At 51.3% G+C, this 20,020-nt stretch overlaps 1 protein-coding gene across 3 annotated transcripts in view; it reads left to right on the top strand.

The window, feature by feature from the left end:
• The window catches only part of scml4 (Scm polycomb group protein like 4), a 185,906-nt gene that overhangs the window by 25,526 nt on the left and 140,360 nt on the right, over nt 1-20,020 (top strand). For 2 of the 3 annotated variants that reach the window (XM_072499955.1, XM_072499953.1), the window contains exon 4: nt 3,217-3,267. The exons of the other annotated variant lie outside the window; for it this stretch is intronic. In XM_072499955.1, coding sequence (XP_072356056.1) covers nt 3,217-3,267 — 51 coding nt within the window. The remainder of the gene's footprint in view (nt 1-3,216; nt 3,268-20,020) is intronic. 3 annotated transcript variants of the gene reach the window in all.

The raw sequence follows: 20,020 nt of genomic DNA, 5'->3' as shown, positions 1-20,020 counted from the left end.
AGTAGTAGCATGGATAGAGGATTGGTTAATTAATAGAAAGCAAAGAGTGGGGATTAATGGGTGTTTCTCTGGTTGGCAATCAGTAGCTAGTGGTGTCCCTCAGGGATCAGTGTTGGGCCCACAACTGTTCACAATTTATATAGATGATTTGGAGCTGGGGACCAAGGGCAATGTGTCCAAGTTTGCAGACGACACTAAGATAAGTGGTAAAGCAAAAAGTGCAGAGGATACTGGAAGTCTGCAGAGGGATTTGGACAGGCTAAGTGAATGGGCTAGGGTCTGGCAGATGGAATACAATGTTGACAAATGTGAGGTTATCCATTTTGGTAAGAATAACGGCAAAAGGGATTATTATTTAAATGATAAAAAATTAAAACATGCTGCTGTGCAGAGAGATCTGGGTGTGCTAGTGCATGAGTCGCAGAAAGTTGGTTTTCAGGTGCAACAGGTGATTAAGAAGGCAAATGGAATTTTGTCCTTCATTGCTAGAGGGATGGAGTTTAAGACTAGGGAGGTTATGCTGCAATTGTATAAGGTGTTAGTGAGGCCACACCTGGAGTATTGTGTTCAGTTTTGGTCTCCTTACTTGAGAAAGGACGTACTGGCACTGGAGGGTGTGCAGAGGAGATTCACTAGGTTAATCCCAGAGCTGAAGGGGTTGGATTACGAGGAGAGGTTGAGTAGACTGGGACTGTACTCGTTGGAATTTAGAAGGATGAGGGGGGATCTTATAGAAACATATAAGATTATGAAGAGAATGATAGGATAGATGCGGGCAGGTTGTTTCCACTGGCGGGTGGAAGCAGAACTAGGGGGCATAGCCTCAAAATAAGGGGAAGTAGATTTAGGACTGAGTTTAGGAGGAACTTCTTCACCCAAAGGGTTGTGAATCTATGGAATTCCTTGCCCAGTGAAGCAGTTGAGGCTCCTTCATTAAATGTTTTTAAGATAAAGATAGATAGTTTTTTGAAGAATAAAGGGATTAAGGGTTATGGTGTTCGGGCCGGAAAGTGGAGCTGAGTCCACAAAAGATCAGCCATGATCTCATTGAATGGCGGAGCAGGCTCGAGGGGCCAGGTGGCCTACTCCTGCTCCTAGTTCTTATGTTCTTATGTTCTTATTCACCCTTCCCCATAAGAATGTCCCGCAGCCACTCTTGTGAGATCCTTGATGCTGGCACTAGGGATGCAACATACCATCCTGGAGTCATGTCCATGGCCACAGAAACGCATGCCTGTGTCCCTAACTATTAAATCCCCGAACACTATTGCTCTTCTACTCTTCTTCTTCCCCTCCTGTGCCACTTGTGATGTCACTGACCTGGCTGTGGATGCACTAAGCAATATTCAAAACAGGAAACTGGCCAGTGAGTGAGATGGACTTAGAGGAATCCTGTATTACCTGTCCGGTCCACTTAGGCTGTCTGGTGGTCACCGATTCGCTTTCTGCCTGTACTCTCTTAATCTGCAGTGTGGCCACCTCCCTAAATGTGCTATCCTTGTAGTTGTCCGCCTCATGAGCCGTCACTCGAGTTCCGAAACTCAGAGCTCTGGGGCGGGATTCCCCTCTACCCGGCAGGGTGGGGGGTCCCGGCGGGATGGAGTGCCGTGAACCACTCCGGCGTCGGGCCGCCCCAATCTCCGCACCTTTAGGGGCCAAGCCCTCACCTTTACGGGATAGGCCCGCGCTGGAGTGGTTGCCGTCCCGCCGGCTGGCGTGGAAGGCCTTTAGCGCCACGCCAGCCGGGGCAGAAGGGACTCCGCCGGCCGGCAGAAGTCCGCGCATGCGCGGGAGCGTCAGCAGCTGCTGACGTTATCTCCCGCGCATGCGCAGGGGGGTCACCTACGCGTCAGCCATTGCGGAGACCTACACAGCCGACGCACAGTAAAAGAGTGCCCCCACGGCACAAGCCCGCCCGCGGATCGGTGGGATTCACGCCGTTCCCCCTGGCGATTCTCCGACCCGGCGGGGGGTAGGAGAATCCCGCCCGAGGTTTCTGCAGCTGATGACACTTCTTGCATATGTGGTGGTCTGGACCAGGTCAGTTAGAAGCGGACTGTTTTCAGCAGATCCTCAGAACAATTTTCAGGTGAGATTGGCAATATTTATAGAATGATATATTTATCTGCTACTAAAGATTGTGATTGTGTTGATGGATGTGTAACAGTGAGGTATCATGAGGCAGAAATTTGGCCCATCGCATCAGAATGTTTGATGTAGCTTTCCCAACGCCAAGCTTCATCTGAAAGGAGCACTAATCAGACGACTGGGGATGAACCTGTCTTGCAGCATGGGTAGATAATTGAGTGAACTATAAAATGGGACTGTAAACCTGCACCTGATATTCAAACTAGCACACCGGCGAACACATTTCACATTGTGATCTGACCTCTCATCCCCATTTGCTATCACATGACACATTCACTGTCAGATGCCCAACACAAACACAAAGTTCCACAACTTGCAAAGTGATACACATGAATATAAAGTTCTGTAAATTAATTATTTGTGTAGAAAATAATGCACGTAAAAATAATGAAAAGACATCATATAAAATATTCAAATATAAACCAAACAAAATATTCATCTTCTGCCACATTGCAAAATGGGTTTAAAAATATCCTGTTTTTAAAAATATTTAGTTCAAAGCTATAACACAAATCCAGATGTCCAATTACATTCCGATGGTGTCCTTAGTTGCACAATGAAGTAGTTGTAAGCTCTTAATCATTGTGATGTTTGTGCGATCTGGGGCAGGAGATGAATTGCCACTGATTTGTGTTCACGCTGGGAGCGCAAATCCAGAGTAGATTCCCTACTCTTTGCCATGCAAATTTATGCACGGTGGGGATTGCGAGGGGTTCCCTCTGAATCGGGCTGCCATTTTGCGCGGGTAGCCCAATAGAGAGGTCGGTGGTTGCCCCCCCCCGCCCCCTCTTTTTCTCTGCAGAAAACACTTAACTGTCTTTGATGTGGTCCAAGAGCTGTCAATCATAGCGAGACATTTATGAACATTGTAGTTAGTTTCATAGCTGACTACCTGAAATCCACTCAAGCTTGAAAGGAGATTAGATTAAACAATCCAGACAGCTGGGTATGTGTGGAAGCTGTCAATCACAGCTAGTAAAATCAATTTCACACAGATATGAATGAAAGCCTTGCAGATCAAAGATCTGAGGGGGTTTAAACCCAGCTGATGTGGTTTTCTCTTTCTAGGAATTTACAGGTGCTGCTTCCTCTGCCTGAGCCAGCAGATGTATTGCACAGGTGAGTTTAAAGCAGCAATTTCTTTCACTGTCTCTGTCTGGACTGTACTCCTTCCAGGCGGGGGTTTTTCTCATGGGGGAGCTTACATATTTTATGAGGGCCTTCCAGGCAGGGATCTCTCTTATGGGTGGGGTTTTCAGGCAGGGGTCTCTGAAATGTGGGGCTTCCAGACAGGAGTCTCTGTAATGGTGGGGGCTTCTCTTATGGGGGGGGGGGGGCTTCCAGGCAGTGGCCTCTATAATGAGGGAGTTCCAGGCAGTGGTCTCACTAAATGGGGGTTCCGGGCTGGGGTATCTTTTAAAAAAAAAAAATATTTTTTATTCTCCTTTTTTACATTTTCTCCCAAATTTACACCCACCAACAATAAACAATAATCAGTAACAAATATGTCAATCCCCATATCAATAACAACGATCCCATCCTCCCACCAAGCCCCAAACATTAGCCCGCATGTTCACACAAACAAATGACAAAAAGGAATTAGGGATCACCCATAGTCACCATTAACACACACAGCCCCCCTCCCCCCAACCCTCCCACCCACCCGTCCCAACTAATGTTCGATGTTATCCAGTTCTTGAAAGTGCAGAACGAATAATGCCCATGAATTGTAGAACGCCTCCATCCTTCCCCTCAGTTCAAACTTAACCTTCTCAAGAGTCAAGAATTCCAACAAATCCCCCCCCCCACACCAGGGCACAGGGTGGAGAGGATCCACCTTCGGGCGATCAACGAGGCGAAGGCTACAACATCTGCCTCCGCATCCGTTTCCAACCCTGGCTGGTCCGACACCCCGAATATGGCCTCCCGAGGGCCCGGGTCCAGTTTCACGTGCGCCACTTTGGAAATTACCCTAAAAACCTCCTTCTAGTAATCCTCCAGCTTTGGACAGGACCAAAACATATGAACGTAATTTACACCCCCCCCCCCCCCCCCCCCCCCCGCCCCCCGCAACCCCCCCCCCCCCCCCCCCCCCCGCAACGTTCACACACATCTTCTACTCCTTCAAAGAATCGGCTCATCCTTGCCTTCCTGAGGTGTGCTCTGTATACCACCTTCAGCTGGATCAGCCCCAACCTCGCGCACGAGGTGGAGGCATTCACTCTCCGGAGCACCTCACACCAGAACCCCTCCTCCATATCCTCTCCCAACTCTTCCTCCCACTTTGCTTTGATCCCTTCCAGTGGCGCCTTCTCCTCTTCCAAAATAGCTCCGTACACCGCTGACACTACCTCCTTCTCCAGTCCCCCTGTCGGCAGCACCTCCTCCAGCAATGTGGAGGCCGGCTCCACCGGGAAGCTCTGTATCTCCTTCCTGGCAAAACCTCGAACCTGCATGTATCTAAACATTTCCCCCTGCTCCAGCTCATACTTCGCTTCCAGCTCCTTCAATCCTGCAAACCGACCCCTAAGAAACAAATCTTTTAGTGTCTTAATCCCCTTCTCCTCCCATATCCGAAAATTTCCATCCCACCTCCCTGGCTCAAATCTGTGGTTCCCCCGAATCGGCATTTCCCTTGACCCTGTCCCCAACCCGAAGTATTGGCGAAACTGCCTCCAAATTCTCAATGAAGCTATTATTACCGGACTCCCCGAGTATTTCCCCCGGGGCTATTGGGAGCGGCGCTGTTGCTAGTGCTTTCAATCCCGACCCCCTGCAAACACTCCTCCATTCTGACCCACTGGGAATCAACCCCTCTGACCCAGCTCCGCACCTTCTCCACATTCGCCGCCCAGCAGTAATACATCAGGTTCGGAAGACCCGAACCCCCTGCCTGCCTTCCCCTCTGTAGCAGCACCTTTCTAACTCTGGCCACCTTCCCTCCCCATATGGAGGCAGGGGTATCTTTAATGAGGGGCTTACAGAAGATGGTCTCTGTAATGGATAGGGGGGTTTCTGTGGGCGTCTCTGTACTGGGGGTCTCTGTAATCAGTGTTTCCGGTGGGGGTCTCTCTTATGGGGAGGCGGTGGGTTGTCATGAGGAGGGGTGGGTAGGATTTGCATTGTGGGGGTGGGGAGGGTGGCCCTCCAATGGTCTGTGGGGGTAATTCCCTTAAAGAATAATCCCCTTGGCTCGCTGCGAAGTCTACCGCATCTGGGCCATGCTGGGAAATACCTGCTCCAATTCTCAGCAACGTGAATCCAGGCCGAGAGGATCGGAGATTCATGCGGGCTTGGAGAATCCAGTGCCCAGACAATTAATAGGATGCAAATGGCTCAATTTGGGGGAGGGGAGTGAAATTGCATGGATGGGATTCCCTCCGGATTCCTGCCGGCTGGAGCGGCCAGGGCCTCGGATGGGGAACATGCGCCTTGCCCCAATTGAGGCCCTTAAATGGCCAGTTAAGGGGTCTCTGATGCAGGGGTCTCTGATGCAGGAGTCTCTGATGCAGGGTCTCTGATGCAGGGGTCTCTGATGCAGGGTCTCTGATGCAGGGGTCTCTGATGCAGGGTCTCTGATGCAGTGGTCTCTGATACAGGGGTCTCTGATGCAGGGGTCTCTGATGCAGGGGTCTCTGATGCAGGGGTCTCTGATGCAGGAGTCTCTGATGCAGGGTCTCTGATGCAGGGGTCTCTGATGCAGGGGTCTCTGATGCAGGGGTCTCTGATGCAGGAGTCTCTGATGCAGGGGTCTCTGACGCAGGGGACTCTGATGCAAGGGTCTCTGATGCAGGGGTCTCTGATGCAGGGGTCTCTGATGCAGGGGTCTCTGATGCAGGGTCTCTGATGCAGGGGTCTCTGATGCAGGGTCTCTGATGCAGGGGTCTCTGATGCAGGGGCCTCTGATGCAGGGGTCTCTGATGCAGGGGTCTCTGATGCAGGGTTTCTGATGCAGGGGTCTCTGATGCAGGGGTTTCTGATGCAGGGGTCTCTGATGCAGGGGTCTCTGATGCAGGGGTCTCTGATGCAGGGGTCTCTGATGCAGGGGTCTTTGATGCAGGGGTCTTTGATGCAGGGGTATCTGATGCAGGGGTCTCTGATGCAGGAGTCTCTGATGTAGTGATCTCTGATGCAGGGGTCTCTGATGCAGTCGTCTCTGATGCAGTGGTCTCTGATGCAGGAGTCCCTGATGCAGTGGTCTCTGGTGCAGGGGTCTCGGATGCAGGGGTCTCTGATGTAGTGATCTCTGATGCAGCCATCTCAGATGCAGGGGTCTCTGATGCAGTGGTCTCTGATGTAGTGAACTCTGATGCAATCGTCTCAGATGCAGGGGTCTCTGATGCAGTAGTCTCGGATGCAGTGGTCTCTGGTGCAGGAGTCTCTGATGCAGTGGTCTCTGGTGCAGGGGTCTCGGATGCAGGGGTCTCTGATGTAGTGATCTCTGATGCAGTCATCTCAGATGCAGGGGTCTCTGATGCAGGGGTCTCTGATGCAGGGGTCTCTGATGCAGTGGTCTCTGATGCAGGGGTTTCTGATGCAGGGGTCTCTGATGCAGGGGTCTCTGATGCAGTGGTCTCTGATGCAGTGGTCTCTGATGCAGTGGTCTCTGATGCAGGAATCTCTGATGCAGGGGTCTCTGATGCAGGGGTCTCTGATGCAGGGGTCTCTGATGCAGGGGTCTCTGGTGCAGGGGTCTCGGATGCAGGGGTCTCTGATGCAGGGGTCTCTGATGCAGTGATCTCGGATGCAGGCATCTCGGATGCAGGGGTCTCTGATGCAGGGGTCTCTGATGCAAGGGTCTCTGATGCAGGGGTCTCTGATGCAGGGGTCTCTGATGCAGGGGTCTCTGATGCAGGGTCTCTGATGCAGGGGTCTCTGATGCAGGGTCTCTGATGCAGGGGTCTCTGATGCAGGGGCCTCTGATGCAGGGGTCTCTGATGCAGGGGTCTCTGATGCAGGGTTTCTGATGCAGGGGTCTCTGATGCAGGGGTTTCTGATGCAGGGGTCTCTGATGCAGGGGTCTCTGATGCAGGGGTCTCTGATGCAGGGGTCTCTGATGCAGGGGTCTTTGATGCAGGGGTCTTTGATGCAGGGGTATCTGATGCAGGGGTCTCTGATGCAGGAGTCTCTGATGTAGTGATCTCTGATGCAGGGGTCTCTGATGCAGTCGTCTCTGATGCAGTGGTCTCTGATGCAGGAGTCCCTGATGCAGTGGTCTCTGGTGCAGGGGTCTCGGATGCAGGGGTCTCTGCTGTAGTGATCTCTGATGCAGTCATCTCAGATGCAGGGGTCTCTGATGCAGTGGTCTCTGATGTAGTGAACTCTGATGCAGTCGTCTCAGATGCAGGGGTCTCTGATGCAGTAGTCTCGGATGCAGTGGTCTCTGGTGCAGGAGTCTCTGATGCAGTGGTCTCTGGTGCAGGGGTCTCGGATGCAGGGGTCTCTGATGTAGTGATCTCTGATGCAGTCATCTCAGATGCAGGGGTCTCTGATGCAGGGGTCTCTGATGCAGTGGTGTCTGATGCAGTGGTCTCTGATGCAGGGGTCTCTGATGCAGGGGTCTCTGATGGGCGTCTCTGATGCAGGGGTCTCTGATGCAGGGGTCTCTGATGCAGGCATCTCGGATGCAGGGGTCTCTGATGCAGGGGTCTCTGATGCAAGGGTCTCTGATGCAAGGGTCTCTGATGCAGTGGTCCCTGATGCAGGGTCTCTGATGCAGGGGTCTCTGATGCAGGGGTCTCTGATGCAGGGGTCTCTGATGCAGGGGTCTCTGATGGGCGTCTCTGATGCAGGGGTCTCTGATGCAGGGGTCTCTGATGCAGGCATCTCGGATGCAGGGGTCTCTGATGCAGGGGTCTCTGATGCAGGGGTCTCTGATGCAGGGATCTCTGATGCAGTGGTCTCTGCTGCAGGGTCTCTGATGCAGGGGTCTCTGATATGGGAAGCTGTCTGATATGTAAGTGACTGATGGAGGGTCTCTGATATCGAGGGGGTCTCTGATACAGGGAGGGTCTCTGGCATGAGGGTCTGATACGGAGTCTAGTGGGGGTTCAGTGGAAGAAGGTCGGGTCACCCTCAAGCATGTATGCTGTGGGGGTGACCTAGCAATTCCGGTAGTGGTGGTGGGGGGGGGTGGGAAGGTGGGGGGGAGAGGGGGATGGGGGGGGGGGGATGGGGGGGGGCAGGGATGCCTCTACTTGTCTGTGGGGGTTGGCAAGATTTGCATTGTCGTGAGGAGGGGACCAGTCACTAGAACCTGGTAACGGGCTATCTGTTCAAAATGGCAGCCTGACAGTGAGATTCGGAATGGATTCCCGAGAGCTCCCTGCCATGCGTACATCTGCGTGGCATGGGAGAGGGAATCGCTCCTGGGCGCCGTTCCTAGTGCCGGCACAGACCAGGAGCAATTCTACTCCGGTGGGAGAACATAGTCTCCAAAATGGTGGTTCCTGACACTTGACGTGCTATCGGGCTCGATAGGGATCGTCAAATAATTTCGGCAAATGGGGAAACAATTTGCGCGCAGCAATATCCACAAACATGAGTGATCTTTTCTGTTTTAGTGGGGTTGGGTGAGGGATGAATGTTTGACAGTATTGGGAGAACAGTGTCATCTGAATAATGACTGTTTCAAATCCAACTGAGAGGGTAGATGGGGCATCATAGGACTATAAAACCATTGAACTCCTACAGTGCAGAAGGAGACCATTTGGCCCATCGAGTCTGCACCAACCCTCTGAAAGAGCACCCCATCTAGGCCCACTTCCCCCCCCATCTCTGTTACCCCATAACCTCACCTAACCTACATATGTTAAAACACTAAGGGGCAATTTAGCATAAGACCATAAGGCACAGTAGCAGATTTAGGCCACTTGGCCCATCGGGTCTGCTCCGCCATTCAATCATGGCGGATATTTTCTCATCCCCATTCTCCTGCCTTCACCCCTTAACCCCTGATCCCCTTATTAATCAAGAACCTATCTATCTCTGTCTTAAAGACACTCAGTGATTTGGCCTCCCCAGCCTTCTGCGGTAAAGAGTTCCACCGATTCACCACCCTCTGGCTGAAGAAATTCCTCCTCATCTCTGTTTTAAAGGATCGTCCCTTTAGTCTGAGATGGTGTCCTCTTGTTCTAGTTTTTCCTACAAGTGGAAACATCCTCTCCACGTCCACTCTATCCAGGCCTCACGGTATCCTGTAAGTTTCAATAAGATCCCCCTCATCCTTCTAAACTCCAACGAGTACAGACCCAGAGTCCTCAACCGTTCCTCATACGACAAGTTCTTCATTCCAGGGATCATTTTTGTGAACCTCCTCTGGACCCTTTCCAAGGCCAGCACATCCTTCCTTAGATAAAACTGCTCACAATACTACAAATGGGGTCTGACCAGAGCCTTATCCAGCCTCAGAAGTGTCATGATATTCAGATAAACATCATGGTGCAAACATACATACACACTGATGGACAGATCAACGGACCAATCAATACACACACAACACCACAGCCAATCACAGGCAAGAGCATACACACTATAAAACGGGGAACACGACATTTCCCGCGGATTCCAGCAGGAGACAGCTCAGGGCACAGAGCTCACAGCAAGTCACTCAGACATTCACCATGTGCTGAGTGTCTCTCCAAGATAGTGTTAGGGCTGGGTCCACAGGTTAGAGGGTAATGAACGAACCACAGTAACCAGTTTACAGATGTTGTTATTGTTAGTAATAAAACAGTTGTACCATCCGCAACCGTGTTGGTTCGTCTGTGTAGCAGAGCACCCAACACGACATAGTACCAGGATTGGAAACTAGGAACTGTGAGACCGACCTACACATCTTCAGAAATCCGCCATCTTGCGCCATGGACACCAGCCGCAGACGCTCCAAATCGCTGGAAATCTCGGCGTCAACTGGAAGCTGTTTAAACAGCGCTTCCAGTTCTTCCTAGAAGCCACAGACAGGGAGAATGCATCGGACACCAGGAAAATCGCCCTCCTCCTCTCCACGGCAGGGCAACACGCCATCCTCATCTACAACTCCCTGGTGTTTGCGGAAGGTGAGGACAAGACGAAGCACAAGACGGTCCTTCTAAAACTTGAGCAACACTTCAGCGTCGAGGTGAACGAGAGCTTCGAGAGGTACCTCTTCCAGCAGCGCCTGCAGGGTAAGGATAAGCCCTTTCAATCTTTCCTAACACACCTCCGTATCCTCGCGCAGTCCTGCGGTTACGAGGCCACCTCCGATTCCATGATTCGGGACCAGATAGTTTTTGGGGTCACCTCGGGCACCCTACACCAGCAGCTCCTCAAAATTAAAAGCCTCACCCTAGCCACCGCCATCGAAGCCTGCGTCCTCCATGAAAACGCGACCAGCCGCTACTCCCAATTCCAGGCGGCCGAATCGGCACGGCAGGGGTCCTACGCGGCCGAATCGGCAAGGCAGGGGTCGTACGAGGCCGAGCGGGTCCAGGCGATCGAGTTCCTCCCGGCTCGCGGCCTGGACGAGGGCGGCCATTTTGCTCGCTTTCCGCGGCCTCCCGCGCTTGTACGCGCCAAAAGAGACATCAACGCAAAGGGACGTGACGCGCATACGCGCTATACGCAGGACCAAACTGTGCATGCGCGATGGCGCAACGAACGGCATGATGTCACGACGTGCAGCAACTGTGGATCCGCACATTTAAAGCGGCAATGTCCGGTAAAGAACCGACAATGCCTCTGCTGTGGCAAGATGGGCCACTACGCTGCCTGCTGTCGAGCAGCTCAACCTGCCAACTCTCCCCAATTCCGCCAGCCTCGCAGGGACGTGCGGACCATTCAGCCTCCATACTCCGAGTCACACCCGGACGATGTACAGACCGGTGATACAGACGACCGGGAAGCCTTCCGTGTTGCGGTCATTGACAGGAACCGGATGTCCCCAAGCAGGACCCACCAGCCGATGCCAGTGAACAGTGTCAATCCAGGTGATAATGGTGTGCCACCCTAACGGTCAACCGATCACCAATCACATTCCGTTTGGACACTGGTGCCTCCGCCAACATAATGATGTTGACTTCGTGGAGCTTCCTGCCACCATGCCCATTCCTCTGTCGCCTGTGGCCAGGCCCATTCCTCAGCCGGTGGATCCTGACCCACCCTTGAGGGGGTCAACCCGAATTCGTCGCCCACCTACTAGGCTGGACTTATGAGCCTGTTTGAACATTGGACTCACTGAAGCATAATGCCACAATGTTAATATGTGCCTCTTTTTTGTCATGACAGGAGTTTGTTTTGATGCTTGATGTTTACACTTGTTTTGTTTATGGTACAACCTCGTTGCGATGTTGCATCTGACACCTTCATATGTATATAGTTTAGCCTCATGTACATGCTGTAGATATTGCACACACACATTCAGCTGCACTCAGTACACACCTATATTTATTACCACATAGGCACATATTCTTGTAAAAAAGGGGGGATGTCATGATATTCAGATAAACATCATGGTGCACCATGGTAATGTATACATACACACTGATGGACAGATCAATGGACCAATCAATGCACACACAACATCACAGCCAATCACAAGCAAGAGCATACACACTATAAAACGGGGAACACGACACTTCCTGTGGATTCCAGCAGGAGACAGCTCAGGGCACAGAGCTCACAGGAAGCCACTCAGACATTCACCATGTGCTGAGTGCCTCTCCAAGATAGTGTTAGGGCTGGGTCCACAGGTTAGAGGGTAATGAACGAACCACAGTAACCAGTTTACAGATGTTGTTATTGTTAGTAATAAAACTGAGTTGTACCATCCGCAACTGTGTTGGTTCATCTGTGTAGCAGAGCACCCAACACGACAAGTAGCACATCCCTGGTCTTGTATTCTAGCTCTCTTGACATGAATGCTAACATTGTATCTGCCTTCTTAACTGCCGACTGAACCTGCACATTAACCTTAAGAGAATCGTGAACAAGGACTCCCAAGTCCCTTTATGTTTCTGATTTCCTAACCTTTTCCCCATTTAGCAAATAATCTGCCTAAATTCCTCCTTCCAAAGCGCATAACCTCATACTTTTCCACATTGTATTTCATTTGCCACTTCATTGCCCTCTCCTAGCTTGTCCAAATCCTTCAGCAGCCCCCTTTGCTTCCTCAATACTACCTGTCCCTCTACAGATCTTTATATCATCTGCAAACTTAGCAACAGTGCCTTCAGTTCCTTCTTCCAGGTCATTAATGTATATTGTGTAAAGTTGTGGTCCCAGCACAGACCCCTGAGGCACACCACTAGTCACCGGCTACCATCCTGAAAAAGACCCCTTTATCCCCACTCTCTGCCTTCTGCCAGTCAGCCAATCCTCTATCCATGCCAGGATCTTACCCTGAACACCACGGGCTCTTAACTTATTTAACAGTCTCCTATGCGGCACCTTGTCAAAGGCCTTTTGGAAATCTAAATAAATCACGTCCATTGGCTCTACTTTGTCTAACTTCCTTGTTACTTCCTCAAAGAACTCTAACAGATTTGACAGACATGACCTCCCCTTGATGAAGCTGTCCTGACTCAGTCCTATTTTATCATGCCCTTCCAAGTACTTCGCGATCTCATCTTTAATAACAGACTTTAAAATCTTACCAATGACCGAAGTCAGGCTCACCGGCCTATAATTTCCCGTCTTGTGCCTCCCTCCCTTCTTAAACAGTGGTGTTACATTAGCCACTTCCCTGTCCTGTGGGACCCTCCCTGCCTCCAGTGATTCCTGAAAGATCACCACCAATGCCTCCACAATCTCCTCAGCTATCTCTTTTAGGACCAATCCACCTAACCCTTTCAACTGTGGGAGGAAACCGAAGATCCCAGAGGAAACCCACACAGACATGGGGGGGCAAGCGAAAACTCTACACAGTCACCCAAGGCCAGAATTGAACCCGGGTCCCTGGTGCAGTGAGGCAGCAGTGATGACCACTGTGTGACTGACAGATGGCACTTCAAACAGAATTTTTTCCCCCTCAGAAGCAGAGAAACCGTAGCATAAATTGGGCAAATTAAGGTTGTGGGAAGATGAATTGTAGATGAAGTTTAGTTCAGACAAAAGTAAGGTTCATACTCCATGTAGGAAGGAAGAATAAGCAATATATGCTTCAGGAATAGTGCTGATATAGCTAAGGATGAAGATGAAAGTGAACTAGGATCTTAATAGCCTCAACACTAAACAGAACCTACCAATGCAGATGAACTGTCAGAAGTGATGGTCAAATATCTCATCCTACTGTCCATACTCTCGTCGTGTTACACTATTCAGCCAGTACCAGGGTGGCACTCATTTCCTTCCCTTCCACTCAATTAACGAGCCATTCATTCTCCCCACTCTGCCACCCCCAGCCGACCACTAATCCAGTTCAAATTGCCAACCCAGTATTCAAGCTGAGTTATTGCCACACCCCCCCCATTCCCACCTCCACATTTTAATGGTCTTATTTTCCACTTCAGCTGAATTCATATAGGATTCCCTTTCTTCCCATCCTATAGCCAAATTTCCTCACTTCCCTCATCCTTTCCTTTCTTTCTTCCATCTGCTCCTAATTGCTTTTCATTGCTGTTTCCACTCATTTCCCTCTCTCCTTCATTGCCATTTATTTCCCCCCCTCCTTCATCAATTGCTTCCCTCTCTCCTTCATTGTTATCCACTTGCACCCTTTCAAATGACGGCCATCTTCTTTTGTACTGCCACTGATCTCCTCTCTGCTCCACCCTGTGACCAGCTGCCAATGTACCGACCAGGGCTGCTTTCCCCATAGCACCTCTAAAGTGATTGATCCCAGACATGGTGTATTGATGGCAGGATCCTGCTCTAATAATGATAGGGATCATTGACATCAGTGCTGAAGAGAGAAGGACCTTGGGCAAGAGCAAGAGTCCATGAGCAAGAGTCAACGAGCGGGCGGCATGGTGGCGCAGTGGTTAGCACTGCTGCCTCACGGCGCTGAGGACCTGAGTTCAATCCCGGCCCCGGGTCACTATCCGTGTGGAGTTTGCACATTCTCCCCGTGTCTCCATGGGTTTCACCCCCACAACCCAAAGATGTGCCGGGTAGGTGGATTGGCCACGCTAAATTGCCCCTTAATTGGGGAAAAAAAAGAATTGGTTACTCTAAATTTTTTTTAGTGTTTAAAAACAGTCAATGAGCTACCTGGGGAATGTGTATTTGTCTAGGAGTCGGGGAAGCCAGCGCAGGACAAGCAGGCCGTGGGCTAAAAGTGCTTGAGTAGTTTAGTAAGAAAAATCAAGACAGCAGAAGCCAGGGGAGAGGGAGCCTGCAATGATTCTGGTCAGTAAATATTTACACAATGACTGGACAGCCAAAATGATGAATGTCATTGCAAAATTCTGAGAGTGAGGGCAATTATAATTTTGAATGTTGCTTAGGTCAGGGTTTTCAAAGTGTGGGTCGCGACCCGCAGGCGTCGCAGGGCAGGTGTCAGAAGGGTCCCAGGGCTACGGACCGCAGTGTTCCCAAAAGATAGAATTGTTTCTCGTTGCACCCATCAGCCACCAAAGCAGAGTTTCCCAACTTCAGCATTCAGAAGCCTGCAGGGAAAATCCTGCCTAAAATGCCAATTCAGCCCGCTAGAGGGAACGATTATTTGACGGATAAAGGAGGAGAGAGATACAAATTATTATCTTGTCAGAAAAAGTAACAGAATGAGATAGATTTTTAAGTGTCTTCTTGTAGTTGCAGTGATGGGAGAGTTTGAAGCACCAGGACTTTTTGAAAGTGATTGCAGCTACTCCCTCATTCCTGTGGCATCTGAGCAATCTCGCCAATGAAACAGTAATGTGGCTCCTGTAAACCTTGCAGTCCCCCCCCCCCCCCCCCCCCCACCCCACCACCACCCCCTTCCCGCTGGCAGCTCTGCTTCGAAAACCATGTCTCGTGGAACCTTTGGCAGATTCCTCGCCCTCTCCTTCACTCTGGCCAGAGCTACCACCCAAGCGTTCGCACAGATGCAGTTCAACTGCACCTCCATCCCCCTTGACATGGACCGCATGTGCCTTGCTCTGATGCAGAACAGTGACCCAGTGGAGGACATCAAGGGGACCACACTCGAACTCCGAGAAACCATTCTGCAGCAGAAAGAGACCATCATGAACCAGGAGACCATTAGAGAACTCACCACCAAGTTGATCAGGTGCGAGAGTCAGAGTATGTCAGAGCCCTTGATGAGTGAGCACAAACCCGGGCAGAGAGCAGTCAGGGAACAGTAGGAATACCCTGGGGGATCTCACTCTCTACCTGGAGGATTTAGAGGTAAACATAAGTAGAAATAAAACTTCTAAATGTCGTCAAACTAGATTCGAAGAGAAAATATGGCGACGACCCAATCGGGCTTTGGTACAATGACCAATTAGAATAAATTTGATTTGAGATCCCCCTTCTCAAAGGGTTACGACTATTTAGAAAACAAACTGAATCCCTGCAAAATCCCCTTGTTACAGGCAGTGAAAGTTGGAATTGTTTGTATGAAGTGACGGTTCCCATTCCTTGTTGACACTGCTCTTGTTGACATGAGTAATAAAGAAACAGCTTGCTTTCAGATGAGGTGCTCCCATTCAGGCTGGCTTGACCGTTTTGTTAGTGCGGGTGTTATAACCTGCCTGCATACCATTGGCTGGGGACTAATGACAATCCCACAATCCTGTGGGAGTATGAGCTTCCCCAATGAGGGGGGCGGAGAAATCATTAGCAGACTCCCTGTATAAATGAAGCTGGCCAGTTTGGAACCAGCAGGAAGGAGTGAGCAGCAAGCGAAATTGCTGCTGCTGTTATATATATATGTTATTGTAAATAAATGTTATTTCTTTGTATCCTTAAAACTCATGCTGGATTCTTCGTGGCCCTCACAAAACTGGCGACGAGGGTTAAAGTGAATAGCTGTCTATGCTGCTGAAGCCACCTCCCTGGAGTTTTGTTGGATACAGGTTGGAAGTTGTTTTCTATTACACCATGCCTCTGTATGGACGTTTGGATGTTTTTGATGCTGCGCTGGAAAGCTGGAACCAGTATGCACAACGGATGCGTTACTATTTCCGGGCAAATAATATCACCGAAAACGAGCGGCAGGTGGTCATATTGCTCACCGCCTGCGGCCCGCATACGTTTGGGGTGATTAGGAGCCTTACGTACCCAGCTGCGCCGGACACCAAAACGTTTGGTGAACTTGTGAATTTAGTGGGGCAACATTTTAACCCAACCCGGTTCACGATAGTCCAGCGTTACCGGTTTAATACCGCTGAGAGGACCCCAGGAGAATCCCTTGCTGACTTTCTATCCAGGCTATGCAGGATTGCGGAGTATTGTGACTATGGTGAGGCCTTGTCAGAAATGTTACTTGACCGTTTGGTTTGCGGTATTAACAATACGGCCACCCAGAGAAAGTTGTTAGCTCAGCCAACATTGACTTTTCAACAGGCCATTCAAATAGTATTGTCCCGAGAGAGCGCAGAATGAGGAATGCAGGAGCTACAGGGAATGGAGGTGCATGCCTTGGGGCACAACCCCTTCAGTCCGAAAACGTCCCCCCCGCACTCATGCGGTACCTTGGGCGAGGCAACGTCCGGATCGACGCCAGTGGCCGTCGGACATTCCTCCCCGAAGGGAGCCTTCTCCAGAACCAATGGATGAGGAGCCATGTCCGTGTCAGACTTGTAGCCGCCGACCCCGTCGCGGACGACAGTCCTGGGGGCGTCGTTCCGACCGAAACTGGGACCAGCCCAGGGGCCGTAACTGGGAACAGCCCAGGGGCCGTACCTTCCATGTGGATGAACCTGCCGCGACTACTCCTGAGGACGTGGAGACGGGGGACGACTGCCTGCAGCTGCATTGTGTGGCAGCTCCCCATGTGGCCCCCATTAAGGTGACAGTACGGGTCAATGGTCACCCGCTTGAGATGGAGTTGGACACTGGCGCAGCGGTCTCCGTGATCGCCCAGAGGACATTCGACCACATCAAGCAGGGTATACAGACCCTTACATTAACACAGGCCAGGTTGGACACCTACACGGGGGAACCATTGGACATTGCAGGAACTACGATGACCCCTGTTGTTTATGGATGCCAGGAGGGGCGTTTCCCACTTATCGTGGTGCGCGGCCATGGGCCCAGTCTGTTGGGTCGGGACTGGTTGCGCCATTTGCGGTTGCAGTGGCAGCACATCCTCCAAACAGTTTCTGGAGGGTTGACTGAGGTGCTAGGACGATACCCAGATGTGTTCCAGCTCGGTTTGGGGAAAATAGAAGGGTCCGTAACCCGTATCCAAGTCGAACCAGGAGCCACGCCGAACTATTTCCGGGCGCCCAGTGCCTTACGCCTTGCTCGAGAAGGTAGAAGGGGAGCTCACTCGTTTGGAGACCTTGGGTATTATCAGGCCCGTCCATTTCGCTGACTGGGCAGCACCAATTGTACCTGTAATGAAGCCAGATGCCACAGTTCGCTTGTGCGGCGACTATAAGCTTATAGTGAATACGGCTTCCTGGCTTGACCGATATCCAATGCCCCGCATAGAGGATCTCTACGCGAAGCTTGCAGGCGGACTCTCGTTCACAAAATTAGATATGAGTCACGCCTACCTACAGTTGGAGCTGGACCCTGCCTCCCGACCATATGTAACGATTAATACACAACGGGGCCTGTATGAATATACACGGTTGCCCTTTGGAGTATCCTCTGCCTGCGCTATTTTTCAACGCGTTATGGAGGGCATTTTGAGAGGTTTACTGCGTGTCGCTGTCTACTTAGAGGACGTTTTGATCACAGGGACGTCGGAGCAGGAACATTTGGAAAATCTGGAAGCTGTCCTTAGACGCTTTTCGGAGGCTGGAGTCCATTTACGTCGCACAAAGTGCGTCTTTCAGGCGAAGGAAGTAGTCTACCTGGGTTATCGGGTGGACCGCGAAGGTTTGCACCCCGTCGCAGAGAAGGTGCGGGCGATTCAACAGGCCCCCGCCCCGACTGACACTTCGCATCTTCGTTCTTTTCTCGGCCTCGTAAACTATTACGGGAAGTTCCTCCCCAATCTGGCAACTACGCTGGCCCCTTTGCACCTTCTGCTAAAGAAAAATCACACCTGGGTTTGGGGTCAGCCGCAAGAAACCACTTTCCGGCGGGTAAAACAACAATTGTCGTCGTCTGGGTTACTAACCCACTATGATCCTGGAAAGCCTTTGCTCGTCACATGTGATGCATCCCCGTATGGTATTGGGGCCGTCCTGTCCCACAAGATGGAGAATGGGGCCGAGCGGCCGACAGCTTTCGCCTCCCGCACATTGACTGCAGCGGAAAAAAAGTACGCGTAGATCGAGAAGGCGGGCCTGGCGGTGGTCTTTGCGGCGAAACATTTCCACCAGTACGTGTATGGCCGCCACTTCACCATCGTGACTGATCATAAGCCTCTGATGGGACTTTGCAGAGAGGATAAGCCAATACCGCCCATTGCTTCCGCACGGATCCAGCGCTGGGCTTTGTTGCTCGCTGCATATGAGTATTCTCTGGAGCACAAACCAGGAACGCAGATAGCGAATGCCGACGCACTGAGCCGATTGCCTTTATCGACTGGCCCCATGTCAACCCCCACGACCGGTGAGGTAGTTGCAACCCTAAATTTTATGGACACCTTGCCTGTCACGGCAACACAGACCCGTGAGTGGACCCAGACGGAGCCAGTCCTGTCAAAGGTTCGGCACATAGTCCTGTATGATGGGCAGCATAGACAGCTCCCAGGCGAGTTGTGGGCAATTTCCTCCAAGCTGTCAGAATTCAGCGTGGAAGACGGCATCCTCTTGTGGGGGACGTGTTTGATTGTCCCGGAAAAAGGACAGGAGCTGATACAAAGGGACTTGCACAATGGGCATCTGGGTGTGACCAAAATGAAAATGTTGGCCCGGAGTTATGTCTGGTGGCCAGGCCTCGACACCGACATTGAGAAGGTGGCCCAAAACTGCTCCATTTGCCGGGAGCATCAGAAGCTTCCGCCGGCCGCACCCCTACATCACTGGGAATGGCCAGGGCGGCCTTGGGTGCGCTTGCATGCGGATTTCGCCGGTCCTTTTCAAGGATCCATGTTCCTTCTATTAATCTATGCCCAGTCTAAATGGCTAGAGGTGCATAGGATGCTAGGTACAACGTCCTGCGCAACAATTGAGAAGATGCGTTTGTCTTTTAGTACGCATGGCCTCCCCGAGGTGCTGGTCACGGATAACGGCACTCCATTCACCAGTGAGGAGTTTGCGAGGTTCATGAAGATGAATGGCATACGCCATATCTGCACTGCCCCTTACCACCCGGCTTCAAATGGGTTGGCGGAGCGCGCAGTGCAGACATTCAAACGAGGCCTAAAGAAGCAGTCTTCCGGGTCAATGGACACGAGACTGGCTCGCTTTTTGTTTTCGTACAGGACCACCCCACATGCGGTGACTGGGGTAGCTCCCGCAGATCTCCTAATGGGCCGGAGACTTTGAACCCGCCTTAGCATGGTTTTCCCAGACATTGGCGCAAAAGTACGCCGCACACAAGAACGACAGGGACATGGTTTTTCTCGGCATCGCCGATTCAGCAGTTTGCGCCCGGTGACCCAGTGTTCGTGCGGAATTTTGCTGGTGGTGCCCAGTGGGTCCCTGGCGTAATCTTTCACCAAACGGGCCCTATATCTTACCAGGTGCAAGCCCAGGGTCGTCTCCAGCGCAAACATGTAGACCACGTTCGGTCCAGAAGACTATCTCCTCCAAAGATTCCCCGCCCCCGGAGCTCATTTCTACAGCCACAGAGACCAGAGACAATGGAAAGTATTCCTCACAATCTTCCTCTGGTGCCTCATTAAAGC

Source organism: Scyliorhinus torazame, chromosome 4 (assembly GCF_047496885.1).
Source record: "Scyliorhinus torazame isolate Kashiwa2021f chromosome 4, sScyTor2.1, whole genome shotgun sequence".
NCBI lineage: Eukaryota > Metazoa > Chordata > Chondrichthyes > Carcharhiniformes > Scyliorhinidae > Scyliorhinus > Scyliorhinus torazame.
Note: the sequence above shows the minus strand (reverse complement) of the source record. Positions and strands in the feature narration are given on the sequence as shown.